The sequence below is a fragment of the Colossoma macropomum genome, unplaced genomic scaffold (genome assembly GCF_904425465.1).
Source record: "Colossoma macropomum unplaced genomic scaffold, Colossoma_macropomum, whole genome shotgun sequence".
In the NCBI taxonomy this organism is placed as follows: Eukaryota; Metazoa; Chordata; class Actinopteri; order Characiformes; family Serrasalmidae; genus Colossoma; species Colossoma macropomum.
Window position 1 is genome coordinate 40,709,231 of NW_023494792.1, and position 18,502 is coordinate 40,727,732.

General features: G+C 38.5%; 2 protein-coding genes across 3 annotated transcripts in view; one reads left to right on the forward strand and one right to left on the reverse strand.

Annotated features, from left to right (window-relative positions):
• The first annotated feature begins 97 nt into the window (after nt 1-97).
• On the forward strand, nt 98-5,819 carry myf5 (myogenic factor 5). The gene is made up of 3 exons (XM_036575538.1): nt 98-881; nt 4,077-4,152; nt 4,805-5,819. The coding sequence occupies exons 1-3, from the start codon at nt 441-443 to the stop codon at nt 4,996-4,998; spliced, it is 711 nt and encodes a 236-aa protein (XP_036431431.1). The 5' UTR covers nt 98-440; the 3' UTR covers nt 4,999-5,819.
• A 5,642-nt stretch (nt 5,820-11,461) lies between these two features.
• The window catches only part of lin7a (lin-7 homolog A (C. elegans)), an 84,954-nt gene continuing 77,913 nt past the window's right edge, over nt 11,462-18,502 (reverse strand). For both annotated transcript variants that reach the window (XM_036577200.1, XM_036577201.1), the window contains exon 6: nt 11,462-13,933. In XM_036577200.1, the coding sequence (XP_036433093.1) occupies nt 13,909-13,933 (25 nt within the window). In that variant the 3' untranslated portion in view covers nt 11,462-13,908. The remainder of the gene's footprint in view (nt 13,934-18,502) is intronic.

Genomic DNA, 18,502 nt, shown 5'->3' on the forward strand with positions numbered 1-18,502 from the left:
TCACACCAGGAAGCTGTTTTAGCTAAATGAGAAACCACTCCTTCATGCAGATGTGGGAAACTCCACAGGGTGTAGACAGGAGTCGGGGTGAGGAGGGTGAGGGTTTGGGGTGGAGGAGAATGTTGGGGGGTGGGAGGCGCTGATTTCACCCTTTGCTTTGGGCCAATGGGGTATGGTCATCACAGCTGGCCAATGTGGGCCCAGGCTTGTAGGACAAGCTCCTATAAGAAGAGGTCGAATGGCAGCAGCCTTTACACCTCACTCTGAAGCTGCCAGCTTCAACAACCTCTTTTTACATCAGTCTGAGGTTACTACTTCATTTCAACCTCTTTTCTCAGAGGGTACTACCTTCAACAAGCTCTTTTTACAGGTTAGCTAATTTTCTCTCCAAGAGATTACCAACGTTCCAGTTTTTCCTCCAAAACTCCCCTGGCCTAAGAATGGATGTTTTCTGCCCAACCCAAGCCTTCTGTGCCTCTTCTCCTGAGGCTCTGGAGTTTGGTCATTCAGGTGAACTTGCTGGATCTGAGGAAGACGAGCACATTCGAGCTCCTGGGGGCCTCCATCAGCCTGGCCATTGCCTTCAGTGGGCCTGCAAAGCCTGCAAGCGCAAAGCCAGCAGTGTAGACCGTCGCAGAGCGGCCACCATGCGGGAGAGGCGCAGGCTGAAGAAGGTCAACCACGCCTTTGAGGCGCTCCGAAGATGCACCTCGGCCAACCCCAGCCAACGGCTGCCCAAGGTGGAAATCCTGAGGAACGCCATCCAGTACATCGAGAGCCTGCAGGAGCTGCTGAGGGAGCAAGTGGCGGAATACTACAGCCTGCCCACAGAGAGCAGCTCCGAACCACCCAGTCCATCGTCTACGTGCTCTGACAGCATGGTAAATATAAATACTTCAATATTAAACTTTCTCGCAATGACAACACAGTGAATGTAAATACTCTAGCACAGCAGCTCTCAACATTTTTGAGTAGAGTATGTGCCATCGCACACTTGGCTTACTGGAAATTTGTCCATTTTGCTAGCTTCCTCTGCACCTATCACCGACCTGCATGCACCAGAGACATGACGCTGTTCTATCACAATGTAAATCGTTAGGTGGGCACCGGATAGTCATGAATTGTGATTTGTTGGCATCATTAATAATACTACTTTAAAACAAGTTTAAAACAACCACTTTTTAGATATGACCAAAGCAGATTTAAGAAGCAGATCTGGCTAGAGATCTGCTGCTGTAGCACTTCTAACTTTTCTTTCCAACTTTCAGTCATTATTGATACACGAACCACAAAGCTGCTATGGTTCGCTCCAAAGACGATATGAAAATACCCCCAAAAATGAACCGTGGGGGTGGTTTGCTTGTGTACTGAAAATACCATATTACAATTGCAGCTTCAAATATGCTGATTATGAAGAAACTCCAATTGACTGCATATGTGGCATAAGTAAACGTAGTTCTTATAATTCTAATAATATTCTTCATAAATGTGCAGTTAAGTAGAGTGATATGACCACATGCTGTGGTTTTTAGAAGTTGTGAATCGACTGGACCTATGGTATGATCTTGAAAATGTTTCTAACTGAATGTCTTTAAGACCGTACCATACTTCTTTACATTGCCTAGTTTCACGCTTTTCTTTACCATAACTTTAAGGAAAACGCTAAACTTTGCAAAACCAAGCACTGTTCTAGTCATAGCCTGGACACAGAAGATTTACGAGCCTTCCAGAGATGCAAAATAATAATATTTCCACATGAACTAAAGAAAAAAAAAGTGTAGGACTTTTAGATATAATAAGTTGAAAAGAATAACAGCTGACAAATAATGGATAACACATTTTTATTTATCTCATGAAGGTGATATTAATCATAATATGGCACTGATATTTCTTGTATGTGTAAAACCCATTAATATATGTATATCATGTTAAAAAAATCTTTAAAGTGGTGAAAGTGGTGTTTAACGCATTACGTAATTTGCAAAAGTTTAAACTTCCCCTGTCAAATGACATGTTTTGTTGATTTTCTAAGAACAATAAGTTAACATACCCTCTATGTGCCATAACTTTTGCACAGGACATACTTGAGATATATATATTTTTTCCAATATGTTAAATTCAGAAAATAAACAGTAATTGTACACTGAAATATGTAAAAATGTGTTCTCTGTAAAGGATGTGTTGCCTCCACTTCAATCAACAAAACATGTTATTTGACTAGGAGTGCCAAAACATTTGCATATGGCTGTATGATGTACACGTTTGAATCCCTTATATCAGTGTGGCAATTCCAGGACTGAGATCACTGACCTTTGAACTCAGCTTATAGGTATATGTCTATGTATCTCTGTGAAATACACACTCATACAGTCTACTGAGCTTCTCTCTCTCTCTCTCTCTCTCTCTCTCTCTCTCTCTGTCTGTCTCTCTCTGTCTCTATCTCTGCGAGTGTATAGCTGTCTCTCCCTCAGAGTGTCTATAATAAATCGCTGCCCACATCTGTCTCCTCTTATACGCCAACATATTAGCTTACTGCTTCTTGTCTGGTCTCTTAAGGCTTAGGCAGATTTTATTAGCGTGACGTCCAAATTGTCTTTATTCTTGCATTGCTTCTTTATGGGGGCTGGGAAGCGATCCAAAGGAAGGAAGAGGGTGATTCTTACTGATGAAGGCCTTTTGGAACACACTGGGGTGGCTTTTTAACCTTCTGTCTATAGCCATGATACAATAGAGGGCTTTTAATTAGTAGTGATATGGAATATTAGACGTATTTGATATTAGATTATTTCATATTAGTTACTAAATAATTCATAATAGTTGTTCAGTAATTTGTAGTGGATATTAAGTAATTCTTAGCAGATTAAAAACATTTTCATAGTAGATGCTAAAAAATTCATAGTGGTTACTGAATCATTTGTAGTAGATATTAAATAATTCATAGTAGATACTAAAGAATTCATAGAATATGCTAAACATTTCATAGTAGACAATGAATCATTCATAGTGGTTACTGCGTAATTCATAGTAATCACTGTATAATAAGTCTTAATATTAATAGTTCAACCTGGCTTGCACTGTAAGGAGTTAATTTAACACGTCTTCAACTTTTGTTTCTCAAACATGATTTTGGCCTAATCTGAGTCATTTAGCCGTTTATTTGGCCCAATAGTTTTCCAAGATGTTGCTTCTTGGGACATTAGTGATTTAAGACGTTTTTAAATGGCGGATGACGGCTGGCTTTTCCCACTCAGCTCTTTACAGCCTAATAAAGCCTGAGCTAATCCAGGCTGGGCAGGCAGGCAGGGAAGCCTAAGCGGAGCTGCATTCCTCTCTGAGCTCACTGCCTGAGCTCTGTTCCTGCCAGGATTTTCTGCACATTTACTCTAGCCAGAGCATCGTCTTGCACGGGCCGGTGTGCTTTTCACTCAAACGATCGATTCGGCACGCCTGGAGCCCAGCATAGCGTGGGAGTTCCTCGTGGGGAGTAAGGGGGGGCATGAAATAAAGAAACAGCGACCCAACAGACGAGGAACATGAGAAACTGGCTAATGTATCTAGATCCAGTATACATACAGTCCCAGTCAAGACATGAATATATGTTCAAAAGACATTTTGATAGGCTATTGGACAAATCAGTGAAGTTGATGCTTCTCTATGAATTCATTTCCAAACTGAAAATTCTCAATAAAATGGGCCCCAACAAGTGTTTCTCAGCCAGCATGAAGTGAGTATGTATCTTCTTCAGTGCTGCCAATAAAACATCTCAGGTGGCTTCTCCTGAAGCTGCTTGAGAGACTGCCAAGAGTGCGTAAAGCTGCACTGAGGCCAAGCAGGGTTGCTTTCTAAAAGAATCTGAAAAAAACAGTTTGGATTTGTTTTAAACCTTTTCTGCCCACTGCATAATTCCATATGTGTTATAAAATGCAAAAAAACTGTGAAAAAAACTATGAAAACACTTCATTAAAGGTGTGTTCAGACTTTTGACTTTTTGTAGTGTAGAGAATGGCCTTGTTGTTACAGTGCATGTTTGGATATCACGCAAAACTGAATAGTATGTTGTTCTGTTCTCCTTACAGACAGACTGCAGCAGTCCCGTCTGGTCTCAGATGAATTTGAACCCCAGCAGCTCGTATAGCTACAACGCCCAAAGCAGTAAGTTTTGTTCATTCTTTTTCTTTTAGCTCAAGTTGGCAGATCTAAAGTTTGATTTAAAGTTTTGTTTTAAAGTGAAATTTTGGCAAGATGTATACAATTCTCCCAAATGTTGTCGACCAGCCAGGACATGAAGTTTGTTTCTTTAGTTTAGCACGGGAGCTATGAGGCTAATGTAGCTAACAAGTAATGAATGCTTATTAGCACACATTTAACAGTAGCAAATGCATGTATAAATTATTACACACTTGCCTCAAACCACGTTGAATTGCAATCTCAGTCACTAATATACATGCTAATAATGTTTGCATTAGCTAGCTTGCCAAAATGTTAACTTAGATGCTAATTCTAAAAATAGCAATCAACATGTCAGCACACCATTTTAGTCTCCAATCTGGTGTGTTTACTGGTGATTATCCTCATCTGGAAGAGTAAATGTTTCACTAAATTGTGTTTCTATACGTTTTCCAGTAATGTTAGCTTCAACTTAAAGTGTCAGCAAAGATAGAGGAGAATTTCCAAGTGAAGGCAGAAACAGCTCAAATAAACAAACATTAATGACAGCTGCCCTCTAAACATGTTCTTAACAAGCATCAACATCAGTTCTTTCTGACCCCTGACCATTTCAAACTTCTCTCTCTTGTTTTTCCAGTTTGTGGGATGGAAAGGGCCGTCGGAGCGTCCAGTCTGCAGTGTTTGTCCAGTATTGTGGACAGGCTTTCCTCAGTGGACGCTGGGATTGCTTCTGGAATGAGGAACATGGAGGCCCTTTCACCAACACACAGCGATTCCCAGTCCAGCACTCCAGACAGTCCAGGCAACAGACCCATCTATCACATCCTGTGAAAGCAAGAGCACGAGAAAGAGAGAGCGAGAGAGAGAGAGAGACACTCCAGGACACCACATGATCCTAACAATCACCATGCGAATATAATGTTGGCATTTATATACACTCTTCTCATGGCTGTTGCTGTTGTACACTCTACATAAAATCTTTCATGTAGGACAATCTCAGTAAAAAAAATGTTCTGGCTAAGTAAAAGGCAAACCTAGTCATATGCAAATGTTTGGGCGCCCCGGCTGAAAATAAGTTAACATACCCTCTACAGAGAACACACTTCTGCACATTTTAAAGCACACTTACTATGTGCTGAATTTGACATTTGGAAAACGAAACCAAATGTGGCCTGTGTTATGGCACATTTTATGTTTTATTTTTTTGGAATATGTTCAACTCAGCGTTGAAATTGTGCACCACAATGTGCACAAACATGCCATATTTAAGTGTGTTCTCTGTAGAGCATGTGTAAATTTATTTTCACTAAGAAAATTCAGCACAACAGGTCATTTTACCAGAGGTGTTCAAACTTTTGTTTGTGACTGTACATCAGCCTTATTTTGTCATTATGCCTTGCTTGCACAGTGACATTTCCAGTAAGTTTTAAATGAAGGGCTAATATAGAGACAGTAAAGTGAACGTTGCCCTGTGTTGTAAATAAGTTTTGTAAATACTGTATGTATGTTAATTTACCATTACTGCATTCAGTTAAAGTCATTGTATCATATTTAAATTCTTTTCCTTTTTTGACTGTGTCTCAAGTATGAGTAGTCAAAGAACTGTATTTAATAATCACTTTAAACAAGGAAATAAAAGTTGTTTTTAAAAAGGTGTTTCTTGTCTCTCAGTAAGCGTGAATTGGCATAACTTCAACAAATTGGTTTCTGCAGTCACATGCCATTTGTCGTCACCTGGTGTGTGTGTGTGTGTGTGTGTGTGTGTATACGTGTAAGGAGGTAGCAGATGATGGAGTGATGAGATGGGGTGTTGAAGAGAAAGAGAAGGAGGAAATGAGGTGTGTGTGTAACAGTATAATGCAACAAATGCTACTCATCTTTCACACCTCTTTAATTCCGTTGTTATGAACAAATGGCTTTGTGCTGACACTTCAAGGTGCTGTGTGTGTGTGTGGTGTTTTGAGAAGGATGTGAAGAGCTTTGATTGCGTCTTCCACTGTGTTAGATCTCAGAGGTATAGCAGGAATATCAGCTGTTATATTATTTCAGTTAGCCATCCTGCTGCAGCTCACTGTGCACTGAGGCATTTTCCACAGTGGAGTTGCACTTGTTACATTAGCCTAAAAAAGCCACCAGTTTGCTGTTTTCTCCATCATCTTGCTTCTCTGCTTCTTGTTCTTCTCCACTTCTTCAACAGCTTGTAAGATACAGCCACCAAAGCCAAGTCTTCTTACTATAGAGGAGTTGATTGCTTTTGCTTTTCATGTTGATTTTTCTTGTAGTTTTTTAAATAGTACAGATTAGATGTACTATTCTTACCATATATTTACACGGTGAAATGTTCAGTGCAGCCTGTCATTCACAGGCCGCTGTGATGTCATCAATGCAGCCAGTCCTTGACTTTGGGACATTATGATGTCATCAGCGCAGACTGTCACTTATAAGTCATTGTGATGTCATCTGTGCAGCCTGTTGATTATAGGCCATTGTGATGTCATCTGCGAAGCTTGTCACTCATGGGCTATTGCAATGTCATTAGAGTAGCCTGATATCTATGGGCCATAGTGATGTCATCAGTGCAGCCGGTCATTTTTGGGCTGTTGTGACATCACCAGGTGCAGCCCGTCATTCATGGGTCATTATAAAGTTATCAGTGCAGTTTGTCACTTGTGTCATTGTGACGTCATCTATGCAACCTATTGATGATGAGCTATTGTGATGCCATCACTGTAGCCTGTCACTTGTAGTTCATTGTGGTCTCATCAGTGCAGCCTGTCAAGTATGGTCTGTTGTGATGTCATCAGAGCAGCCTGTGACTTACAGGTTATTGGGATGTTAGCTGTGCACTCTGGAACTTATAGGCCTTTGTGATGTCATCAGATCAGCCTGCCAATCATCCACAGGCTCCATCTAGCTTAAGAAACAGTACAGTGAACACTAAACTACTCTCCTCTACAGGAATTATCACTAACACCTACCTACTATCATTCATTTTCTCCATTCTCCCATTAAAAGTAATTCATTTTGGAACCCCTTGAATTTTCCAGCTTCAACCAAACTTCTTGCTTTCCAACTAGTTATGTACTTTGAGTTATGTTCTTATGTACTCAAGCTAGTAATTTCTAGAAGTTTGCCTCTTCTAGTTCCATCTGTCGTTTGTGTAGCCATATATCAGCCAGAGAGAAGATCTTTTCTTTCAAGAACTGAAACTCATTGGCTAGTGGAAATTGTCTTAATTACATACTTTCATGCTCAGTCAAGTTGCTTAATTGCCACTGGCAACATCAGAAACATTAATCATAAAACATGCAGTACTAGTTTTGGCCACCGGGTGGACACAGCCTGCATTCTCTATGCACTACACCCACTCTGCTAGTATTTGTTTATTTGTCTGTCATTTCATGAGCCTACACAGATTGCACAGCATTATACTGCAGCATCTTCTGTATACTGTACAATGAATCACAAAACAACCCAGACATTAGAATGAGGTGGGAGAAATAACAGCTTTAACATTTAGCATTCAGCCTCACGAACAAAAGCCGAAAGGTCATTCGGGCGTGACCTAAACTGTGTTTCTCAAACCCAAAGGAGGTGTGGGAAACGTGGGAAGGAGTCTTATTGGTTTTAGTGCGGCCTAAAACATCATTCTGAGACAAGTAGTAGCAAAAAAACTGAGGTGAAAAGGTAGCTGGGTTTACTTTGAAAGCTTCTGCAAAAGGTTTTAAACTGTCCCACTGTTTTCATTTCTTTAGTTTCAGTGTCACTTGAGACCTTGAATTGGTATCAGCACTCCAGTTAGTAGATTAGAGAAGATGGAAGCCTAATGAGGCGTTAAAATATCACACACTTCAGTTCATATCAGAAAATGAATCTGGTAAAAAAAAAAATAAAATAGCAAGCCCTGATTCCTCTGATAGCAGAATTGAGATATTGGAATACTAAAGTGCTTAATCCAACTCAATCAACATATGTCGCTACACTGAACACATTTTACCATTAACATATGCAGTAGTAATTATTCTGCTGCGAAATGTAAAACTGAAATCTACTTATACTTCTCTCTTTTCTGCATTAGGCATGTTTATTCAGTTTCTCAGGGAAAGAGTTAACATGCTGATGTATTTCCATACAGAAATCTGACATGGGAATATACACGTCAAATATATGCGACATATATTAGCATATAAGAACTTCTCTTATATCTAACTTAGATTTTGTCCTTTGTGGACATATATGTGACATATATGCCAACTTTTTTGAAATTAGCCATATTCATATATGGGACGTTTATTGCAACATGTACAAACACATATGTGTAAAGTCATGATAGAAAACATTATTTACATATTTTTTTGCTTTTCATTTTGATTTTTTTGCTTTAAAAATCTTTTGGTGTTTGTATCAGAAAGATATTGAACCTACATTGTATGTATAATCCATATTTTCTGCATGTATTCACCCACCCACCTATTAGACACACATGTATGATCCATATATAATGCATGTATGTTCAGTATTTGATACTTACATATATGTACACTACATATATGACCATTTATTTTGAAATATATAACCCTTAACAATATATGTACATATATGGTCATATATCAGATTTCATATGGGTTTTAATGCCTCACTGCAGTGCCTCAGAAATTAACTCCTCATTCTCAAGGTCCAGTGAGTGTTGGTTTAAGTCTCAGTATTGGCCTCACCTGGACTAATCTAATAAGTAATTTAACTATTAACATTATAAAGAGGGTTAAAAAACAAATACTCAGACTTCAAGATAGCTGCTACTACTGTGTGGCATGCTGTTATCTATAAAAGTAGACAAAGAAGTGTCATACCGTGCCAGAGGACATTTAAGCAAGTCTATTTGAACTTACTTAACAACATGACAGAGTGTGAGACATGTGTTTGACGATTTAGGCATGCAGTTAGCACCATGCTAATTCATTACTTGGTTAACACTTTATTTGGAGAGTTCTTTTGTGATTAATAAACTCTTAACAGATTATCAGTAACACATCAACAGCATATCAGTGAAGTAGCAGTAGCAGTGAATACACTGAAGTAAATATAGTGTAGATGTTCTGTTGATTCATTACTTACATTAAGTAGATGTGTTATTAATATTTTACTTTCATTATGCAAAACCTAACCTTACCCAATCTTACCCAAAATCGAACCCTAACCCTGGCCCTAACCTTAACCTCAGCTCAAAACCTAATCCTAACCCTGACCTTAACCTCGACCCAAAACCTAATCCCAACCCTCATATGTTTTTGACATGTTACTGTGAGTCCTTTGAGTGTTTGTTCAATCTAAAAAGGACCACTAAAAATAAAGTGTCACCATTACTTGTTAGCCTTGAAGCTCCTGAACAAAACTAAAGCAGCAAACTTGCCTTGGCTGATTGACTACATTTGGTATAAGAGGGGGGAATGCCAGTACATGAGAAATCTGCTATATACAGTGGCGAAAAAAAGTATGCAAACCTTTTTTCTGCAATAATTCATTATAAAATGTGATCTGTTCTTCATTATAGTCACAGCTACAGAAAAACACGATTCGCTAAATCAAATAACACACAAACAATTATAATCTTTCATGTCTTTATTGTGCGCACCAATTAAACATTCACAGTGCTGTTGGAAAAAGTAAGTGAACCCTTAGATTCAGTTACTAGTCGAACCTCCTTTGGCAGCAGTAACCTCAAGCAAGCGCTTCCAGTAGCTGTGGATCAGACCTGCACAACGTTCAAGAGGAACATTGGACCATTCTTCCCTACAGAACTGCTTCAGCTCAGCCATGTTCTTCAGATGTCTGGTGTTGAACTGCTCTCAAGGTCGTCCTCAGCGTCTCCGTGGGGTTAATGTCTGGGCTCTGGCTGGGCCACTCTAAAGGGCAGGTTTTATTTTTATAGTACACTCATAAACAGAGATGTTAACCAGTTCCAAATATGTCTTTAAGGCTTTAGTTGCTATTCTAGAGTTCTTATTACATCAATTAGCATTCTGCGTTGTGCCTTTGGAGTGATCTTAACTGGGCGCTCACTTTTGCATAGCCTCAGTACTAAATCATCTCCATGTATAGACAGTTTGTCTGTAGATTGATAAACTCTTTGAAATTAATTTGTAACCTTTTCCAAATGTTTGCAAATCAACAATTATTGATCATAGGTCTTCTTTGATCCCTTCTTTTGCAAGGTATGGTTCATGTCAGCAAATGTTTCCTGTGAATAGCAAACTCAGAATGTTTGAGTAGTTTTTAGTAGTCTTAAGTCAATGTAGCTCTAACCCACACTTTCAATCTCATTTCATTGAACTCCTGACTTCAATTAACTTTTGTTGAAATCATTAGCCTAGGGGTTCACTTACTTTTTCAAATATACACTGTGAATGTTTGATCGATGTATTCAGTACAGACAAAAACAATACATTTTCTTGTGTTATTAGTTTAAACCGATTGTGTTTGTTCTTTATTGCAACTTGATGAAGATAAAAAGCAGACCATATTTTAAGATGAATTTATACAATAGTGTAGGTAATTTCAAGGGGTTCAACAAAAACTGTGCATTAGCAGACAGACTACAGTCCCTATTTGTCTGTACACCAGCAAGGTGGAGCTATAAGAGAGGGGGTTCTGACAAAATGGCTGGGAAGTTAATTAATCTTGCTGATTAGATTTATAATTTTTGAAATATTAAGTTTAAAGTAAAAACAGTTTAAGCAGTTCAAAGTGTTTTTTTTTCCCATGACATCTTCTCACTTACATGATGGAATTTTCAGTGTGATTCCAATTAAAACTGTCACTTATGGGCCACTGTGAAGTCATTAGTGTAACCTGTCACATAGCAGCCAGTGTAAAGTGACCACCGTGATGTCAGTGGTGCAGGCTGTCACTTATGGGCTATTTGTGATGTCAGTGGTGCAGGCTGTCACTTATGGGCTATTTGTGATGTCAGTGGTGCAGGCTGTCACTTATGGGCCACTGTGATGTCATCAGTGCAACCTGTCACTTGTGGACTATTCCGATGTTATCAGTGCAGCCTGTCACTTGTGGGCCATTGTGATTTCATTGGTTCAGGCTGTCACTTATGGGCCAATGGCAAAGTCAAACTGTAAAACTCAGCAATGGCTGACCTTGGAGTTGCAGACATGCCCTTTGTTTCATTTGGAGGAAAAAAGTGTATGCATAACCACTATTTGCAATGTCCTCCCTTAATCTTTTTTTACCCATTTTTGACAGGGTTCACAGAGAATCATAAGGAACAACAGAGAGCATTGTGCACACAGACATATATATTTATTTATACAAATATAATATGTATAACAATTGCATATCACCTGGTATTGTTTTTGTCTCTCTGTATAGTAAGTACAGTTTTAACCAGTCTTGAAAATGCAAGTCATCGGTAAGAAAAGTGTTTAAGTAAACATACAAAAAGGGAGAAAAGTCAGTAGATGAACAGCTCATACAGCAGATCGAGGGACAAAAACAAAACTTCACAGCATCGCCAGCTTCCACTAAGAACATCTGTACTTACTAATACTTCTCTCATAGGCTACCAACAGCAAAGGAACAATAGAAAATATTCAGGTTCGGACCAGGAAACTAAACAAACAAAGTAACAATAATATAGATACAACACTACCTTTGACTACTGTTGATCATTCACTGTTCAACTTACTGTTCTATAGCTGCTTTTCCACTGCATAGCACATTCCAGCTCGACTCTACCAGCTACTTTGTTTTCTGCTCCAGATAGAGTACCCCCTCAATGTTGCTGGTCATCATAGCAACGTCACATGAAACTACCGAGACGTGAAAGAGACAATTGTTTGTTCAGAAAAGCCGGATGGCAGCATGATAAAATACTGCTAAAAAACCAGGAAAGTTTGGGAAATACTACATCAGACTTCAGACGACGAAACAACTCTGATTGTTCAAAGGCGACGCAAGAGGGAACGCTAACCTGGTAACTAGCGTTAGCGTATATGATTAGCAATTCTCTCCAACCAATCGGTAGTCTGTTGCATTTTTACGTCACCTGGTGTCAGCTCAACTTGCTTGGAACCTCAACGGAGGTGGTACCAAATATACTACCCGATAACAGGTACAATGTACCAGACTGACCAAGTGGAAAACCAAAAAAAAGAAAGTAGAGTCAGGTAGAGTCGAGTCGAGTCGAGTCGAGTCGAGCAAGTACCATACAGCGGAAAAGCGGCTTATGGTTCTTTGATATTAGCGGACATACAATAATTTATATAAGGGATGGATTGCTTGTTGTCTGTGTCAGTGTTGTGGTTTGGAAAAATAAAAATACTCCAATAAATGCAAATCTAATCGAATGATTGTCAAAAGTGGACAGTGTACAGGAAAGAGGTGGAGGTGATCTGATTAGATTAAGTGGTCAGTTATTAGTTGCAGAATATACAGTAAATTTTAATACAGTAACATCACAATTAATAGCCTGCTGAAAACTCTGAGATCACAAACTAGAAAATATAACCATTTAAAAATAATAAAATATTATGTCATGACCCCCCCAACACCACCACCACCACCACCACCACCACAATATATATATATAAGTTTGCGCATATCTGTTTGACATTCTGCTCGTCCTCAAATAAATAATATAGGAAGTTTTTATAGTATAGGCTTTTTCATATTAAATATTAACCTAGCATAAATAGAGTATCTTTTCATTAGATTTCTGTTGTGAATAGTTTCCTCACATTTCTAAAATTGCATTAGAACTTTGTACGTAACATAACGTTCACACAGTTTCCAGACATCTTCTGAACGGAAACCTCTTTGATTAGCACTGGTGCTGCAGCTAGCCTATACATTAAGGACATTCTGTGCAAATGAAGTCGATGGCAGAACCTATCTTATGATAAAAAGGATTGTTTGGCTAAAAATGCTAACATAGCTAACAACAAACCGGGCTTAGCAGAGCATGAAAAGTTGGCCGTTAGCTAGTACATAGCTAGGAAGCTAGCTGCTGCCTTTTGTTCCCTGTTCTGCTAGCTTGCACTCGTTGCTAGCCATGTTAGCATTTCCGGGCAAGCGATCCTTTAAAGGACCACAGCACTACCATCATAAGCTTCTGTGTCCTTTATATTCCTTTAAATTTCCCCAGAATTTAACAATGACGCATGTAAAACCAACTTAAGTGTGTTATTGCTAAATCTACCTTGTTTATACAAAATATTCCTTGCTACAATATGGTATAAAATACCTCACTTTTATCCAATCAAGGACACGTTTGACACAAAAAGCAATTTTCTTTCGCACAGACACAAGCACCGAAGAATCCGTCAAGAGGTTATTGTACAAAGCTGTGGCAATGGGAAAACGTAAAAAAAAAAGGTCTGTCAACAAATTCAGTTGAACACAAGTAAATACGGCGTCACAAACTACGAGAAGGACTTTCTTTGGAGAGGGTCACAACTTGCAACTGGCTGAGAAGGAACTAAAAAGTTAACAACGAAAAGATAAAACAAGTGCTCTCTCTCTCTCGCGCTGTCGTCTTTTCCAAAACCAAGCACCAATGTGTATACGTTTCAGGACACGGATCATAGAGGTTTGTCGACCTTTGTAAAGCTGTAGGTAGTACACTGAACGAGGGGTGGTCTTCGTTGGAAAACAGCATGACCCTCCTTTCTCTTCTGCTGGATGGCTGCAGGTCGCCGGATTTGAGTTCTAGCAGAGCTCACTCCGAATCCTCTATTTCTTCTTCTTCTGGAACAACCTGCAAAGCACCGAAGGGACAAAAGCTGAGAGACTTAAGAGCGAAACCTGGCTGTCAGCTAAGGAAACAGCTGGACTCCTAAATGTTTCACTCAAGGGAAATCCAACACACTAAGTCATTTCAGGAATACAACTGCTTAAAATTATAATTATAGGGCAATCTGACTTTTATAAGACTTTACAATAATTTTACATCATACAGACCCATGTGTGCTTGTTATAGAGGGGTTTACATTTAATGAGGTTTATACTTTTCTATTTTATTTATATATTTTTAAGATCAACAGTATTTTCATGAAAGGAAGTTCATTAAAGTATGTCCTCACCAACCGTTGGGCACTTTGTCGGTGCGCCACTAAAAGACAATCAGGTTGAGATTCAAAGAGTCTCACAAGGCTGACGTTTACAGACAAAATTCAGACTTGGATGATATTTCCAGAGTCACCACTTGGCCAGATTTAGGGGGGTCTCCCACTCTCTTTGGTCACCCACTAAATGTTCTTTAGCCACCCTAAATAGGAACATAACTTCTTTATACCATCAATAGTTTTTTATCATTAATTCATGCATTGTTTATTCAACTGTGTTATTGCGTCTCCAAATTCAAGTACAATATACTGTGATAGCAGAGCACTAGGACCTGGGGGAGGCAGCTGCTGCTCTAATCCAGAGCCACTATGCCTGCCAGGAAGGTGTTTTAAGTTGGGGTTCCTGAAATTTTAAGCAGCGTATATGTGACATAAGCGATTATGTCATGCAAAATGATTCGTCTTTTTATTCGTTTTTGTTTTTTTTTAACTTTTTTTTTACATTAAACAGAACGTGTCATGCAATGAGGTAAGAGATGAGAATATACACATATAACTGATACATCAGACCTCTGCCTCACATCCTCTCTCTGTTCTTTCATTCTGGACAAGCTTTATGCAAATGAGCTGAGTGACCAATCAGATTGTTGGTAATTGTTGGCAGGGTAACTGATTGTGTCATGCCCACAGTCACACACTGAGATTTAACCCTGAAATGAAATTTATTACTTAGCTAAATCTAAATCTAAAAATTTAGCATTGTTAGAATGGGAGATATAACTGCAGATTTAAAAAATATATAAAACACCAACTCCACTCTTAAACAAGTACACCAGTCTTTATTAAGCTCAAATTACTATAAAGTCCAGATTGTTTTATAATTATTATTAACAATTGCAGTCCTGAAATAAGGGGGTGCTGCAGCCCCCTCAGCACCCCACTTCCCACATCCCTGCTGCCCACTTTGCAACGTGAGTACGATGTCAGTCAGCAAAATTGAGATGCTGGCTAAAAGTTTACTAAAACACTAGCTAATTCAATAAATGTCGTTGCTGTCCAAAGAAAAACAATGTATCTCCAAAACAGTAACTTTATAGGAGAAGGAAAAAAAAACATTCTTCATGTTTAATATAAGTCAATGTGAAGAATGAAGATTATCATTACGCTACATAAATGTACAAAGTGTGTAATGTAAAAAAAAACTGAAGGAAAATGGTGTGGGAAAAGTATTGCCTGCACACTGCTGAAAAGTCAGACAAGTCTAACCGAGATATATGTTTATTCCATTAAATTGAGTACAAAAAGCCAGACACAAACCAAGCTAACGTTTCAGCTCCTTGTTATTATCAGCTCATAGTGCTGATAGCAAGAAGCTGAAATGTTTGCTTGGTTTGTGTCTGGCTTTTTGTTTAAAAGAATATATATATATATATATATATATATATATATATATATATATATATCTTTGCTAGACATGTCTGACTTTGCAGCAGTGTGCAGGCAATACTTTTCATTTCTCATTTCATTTTCATGTAAGTCAATGTAAAAAAGGTTTTAAAGCATTTCAGTTGGTCCATTCATCATGAAATTTTCACACATTTGCGGTGTTCAAATGATTTAGTGAAAAATAAAAATAGAGAACAATGGAGATACATGTTTTCCTTGGACAGTGACGATATACAGAGTGAAGCAGTAAATAGTTACAGAGTGAAGATACCTAGCTACAGTTTAAAATTGTGGCAAATTATGGTCAGTATAACTAGCTAGCATATAAACATGACTTCAGGTTTATATGAGGTACAGAAAAGGGGACAGGCCATATAACGTTTACATTTGAGGCATTTAGCAGATGCCTTCATCCAGAGAGATGTACAATTTGTGAATTTCACAAAGATAGGTAAAGGTAGTGTTAGGAGTCTTGCCTAAGGACTCTTATTGGTATAGTGTAGAGTGCTTGCCCAGGCAGGGGATTGAATCCCAGTCTGCCACAAGGCAGACAGGGGTGTTACCCACTACACTATACTAACCATACCAACTGCTAATTTTATAACACCAATGTTAACTAGGTGATGAGCCAACTATTTTAGGAAACTTCACAGACTGTGAGATGTGTGAACGAGTGAAAAAGATAAAAATAAGGTTACTGATAAGTTTATATTATTTGCTCTTGTATCTCTCACAGCAGTGGTTCTCAAACCAGTCCTTAGGAAGCCCCAGATGGTCAAGATTGTTGCTCCAACCTAACTTGTAAATAATGTGGAGCATCTGGGGTCCCTGAGGACCGGTTTGAAAACTTTAACTTAACTTTACAGCAAGTTAATATCAGTTAACAGCAAGTTAACACAGTGTTAATCATAATGCAATTTTACATCCCTTAACTTCTCAATCTGTAGATGGAACATAGAAAACTTCTTTAAAAGAGGTTTCAGCTTTGCTGATGGCCAGTCAGGTCAGTTCAAATAAAACTGGAGTTGAATGCAAAAATAGTGTTATAAAGGCTTAGCCCTTTTCATCTATAAATCTCTAGTGATGACTCTGGATATTGCTTAAGGTGTAATGATTTCAGTCCTGTATTGAATAATAAAATAAAAAAGAATATTTGAAACCGTGTGTTCAAAACTTTTCTGAGTGTGTCTCATTTGCCATCTTTCATGGAAAACTCAAAATGATCAAAACTAGGCATCTGTGTGCAAACTGTAAGAGTAAAGTGAGCAGGGGGCGAGGTGTATGCTATGGCTACATCCATACGCAAATACCTGTTGAGCTTTATTAACTCTAGAGATTGTGATCTTTCATGCTTACTCTGGGCAGTGCAGCAGGTGTTGAAAAAGTTATTTTGGAGAGCTGTTATTTAACCGAGCCAAACCAATCTACATCCAATAGAACTGGAGCTCTGTAGAATCAAAAACATTGCAGTTCATGTGTCATATTCTAAATGTGTCTGTGCATTATCAAAAACCAATAAACATTCATTAACAAAAAAAACTTAAAATTAACACATAAAACATCAGAGTCAAATCAAATTCTGACCTCAGAATAGAAATCCGAACCTAAAATACGTGTATTGTTACACCCCTAGGTACTACTGTTTTCAGCTCTGTGGCATAGTCATCTATAAATGTGGACAAAACAACATAAGCAATCTATTGGAGATTACTCAACAACATGACACAGTTTGAGGCAAGTGTGTGATACTTTAGGTATACAGATTGGAAAAACATGTGGAAGTAGCAATGACTAGATTGGGCAGAAAAAAGATTTGACTATTGAGGATTTTTGCCAAACTACTCCTTTAAGTTTTAGTAGTATTACATTAGGCTGAGTTTAAAACGTGGCCTTGACAAGCTGTGCTGTCAGGTGGTTAATAATAGAGGCCGCTTTTATAATCAACTGTAGAGCTTTGTCAGTGTATTTGACATGTGTATGCCACTGTGTATATATGACTGCGTCCATGTTTTAGAGGTGTGAGTGTGTGTGGCTCTGTTTGAGCGTGCACTTTGTGTGTGTGCTACATTCTCCATTTTATTACATAATATTTCTCACACAGCCTCTCCGTGACGACACGGCCTACAGCAGTATCAGAGGATTACAGCTCAAACCCAGAGAGACTTCGCTGCCTCTGGGGTGAAATTTCTTTTGGGAAATGCTGCTAAAGCTGCTAAAGCCAGTGAATTCCTTATATACACTGCCTATAGGCAAGGTAAGTCGTCCGATTTGCTGTTTGTGTTCGAAAAGGAGATTTACAACGGACACATTACACACTGTGCAACATGACTTGCCTTGTCGCAGCCATATTCAGTAATATTTGATGTTCCAAATGAAAAACACTTTAAGGTCAATGCAAAAAAAGCACCTATTTAAGCCTTTAAATCAACTCTTCTCCTTCAATGACATGATTTCTCATTGCCACATTTACTGTCACATGTAATATATATTTTCAACACATGAATAGAAATAGACTTCACATTTCAGTGGGCTTTTGTTGTTGCTCTGAAACAAATCAATAACAAGCATTTCCATGGTGATGTGTATTGCATTCTGAATGTGGAGCATGCTCTCTCAGAAACCATCACAGTGCATCCAACAATAAAGGCAGCATGGAGCTCATTTTATACAGAGATAGAAAACTCCAATTCCTCATACTGATCTATTTTACTGACCAACATGGATGTGCATGTTCACCAGCTACTCTGGGGGAAGTTTTAATCAGTTAAAGAAGACACATAAACATGACCAGTGGATTGATATCTTAGGTTTGTCAG

Bases quoted from the DNA above. Each gene is read 5' to 3' on its own strand.
- myf5 (XM_036575538.1), top strand. From the start codon at position 441: ATGGATGTTTTCTGCCCAACCCAAGCCTTCTGTGCCTCTTCTCCTGAG. The intron at 882-4,076 runs GTAAATATAAAT...TTCTCCTTACAG, and splicing joins CTACGTGCTCTGACAGCATG to ACAGACTGCAGCAGTCCCGT. The intron at 4,153-4,804 runs GTAAGTTTTGTT...TTGTTTTTCCAG, and splicing joins TAGCTACAACGCCCAAAGCA to TTTGTGGGATGGAAAGGGCC.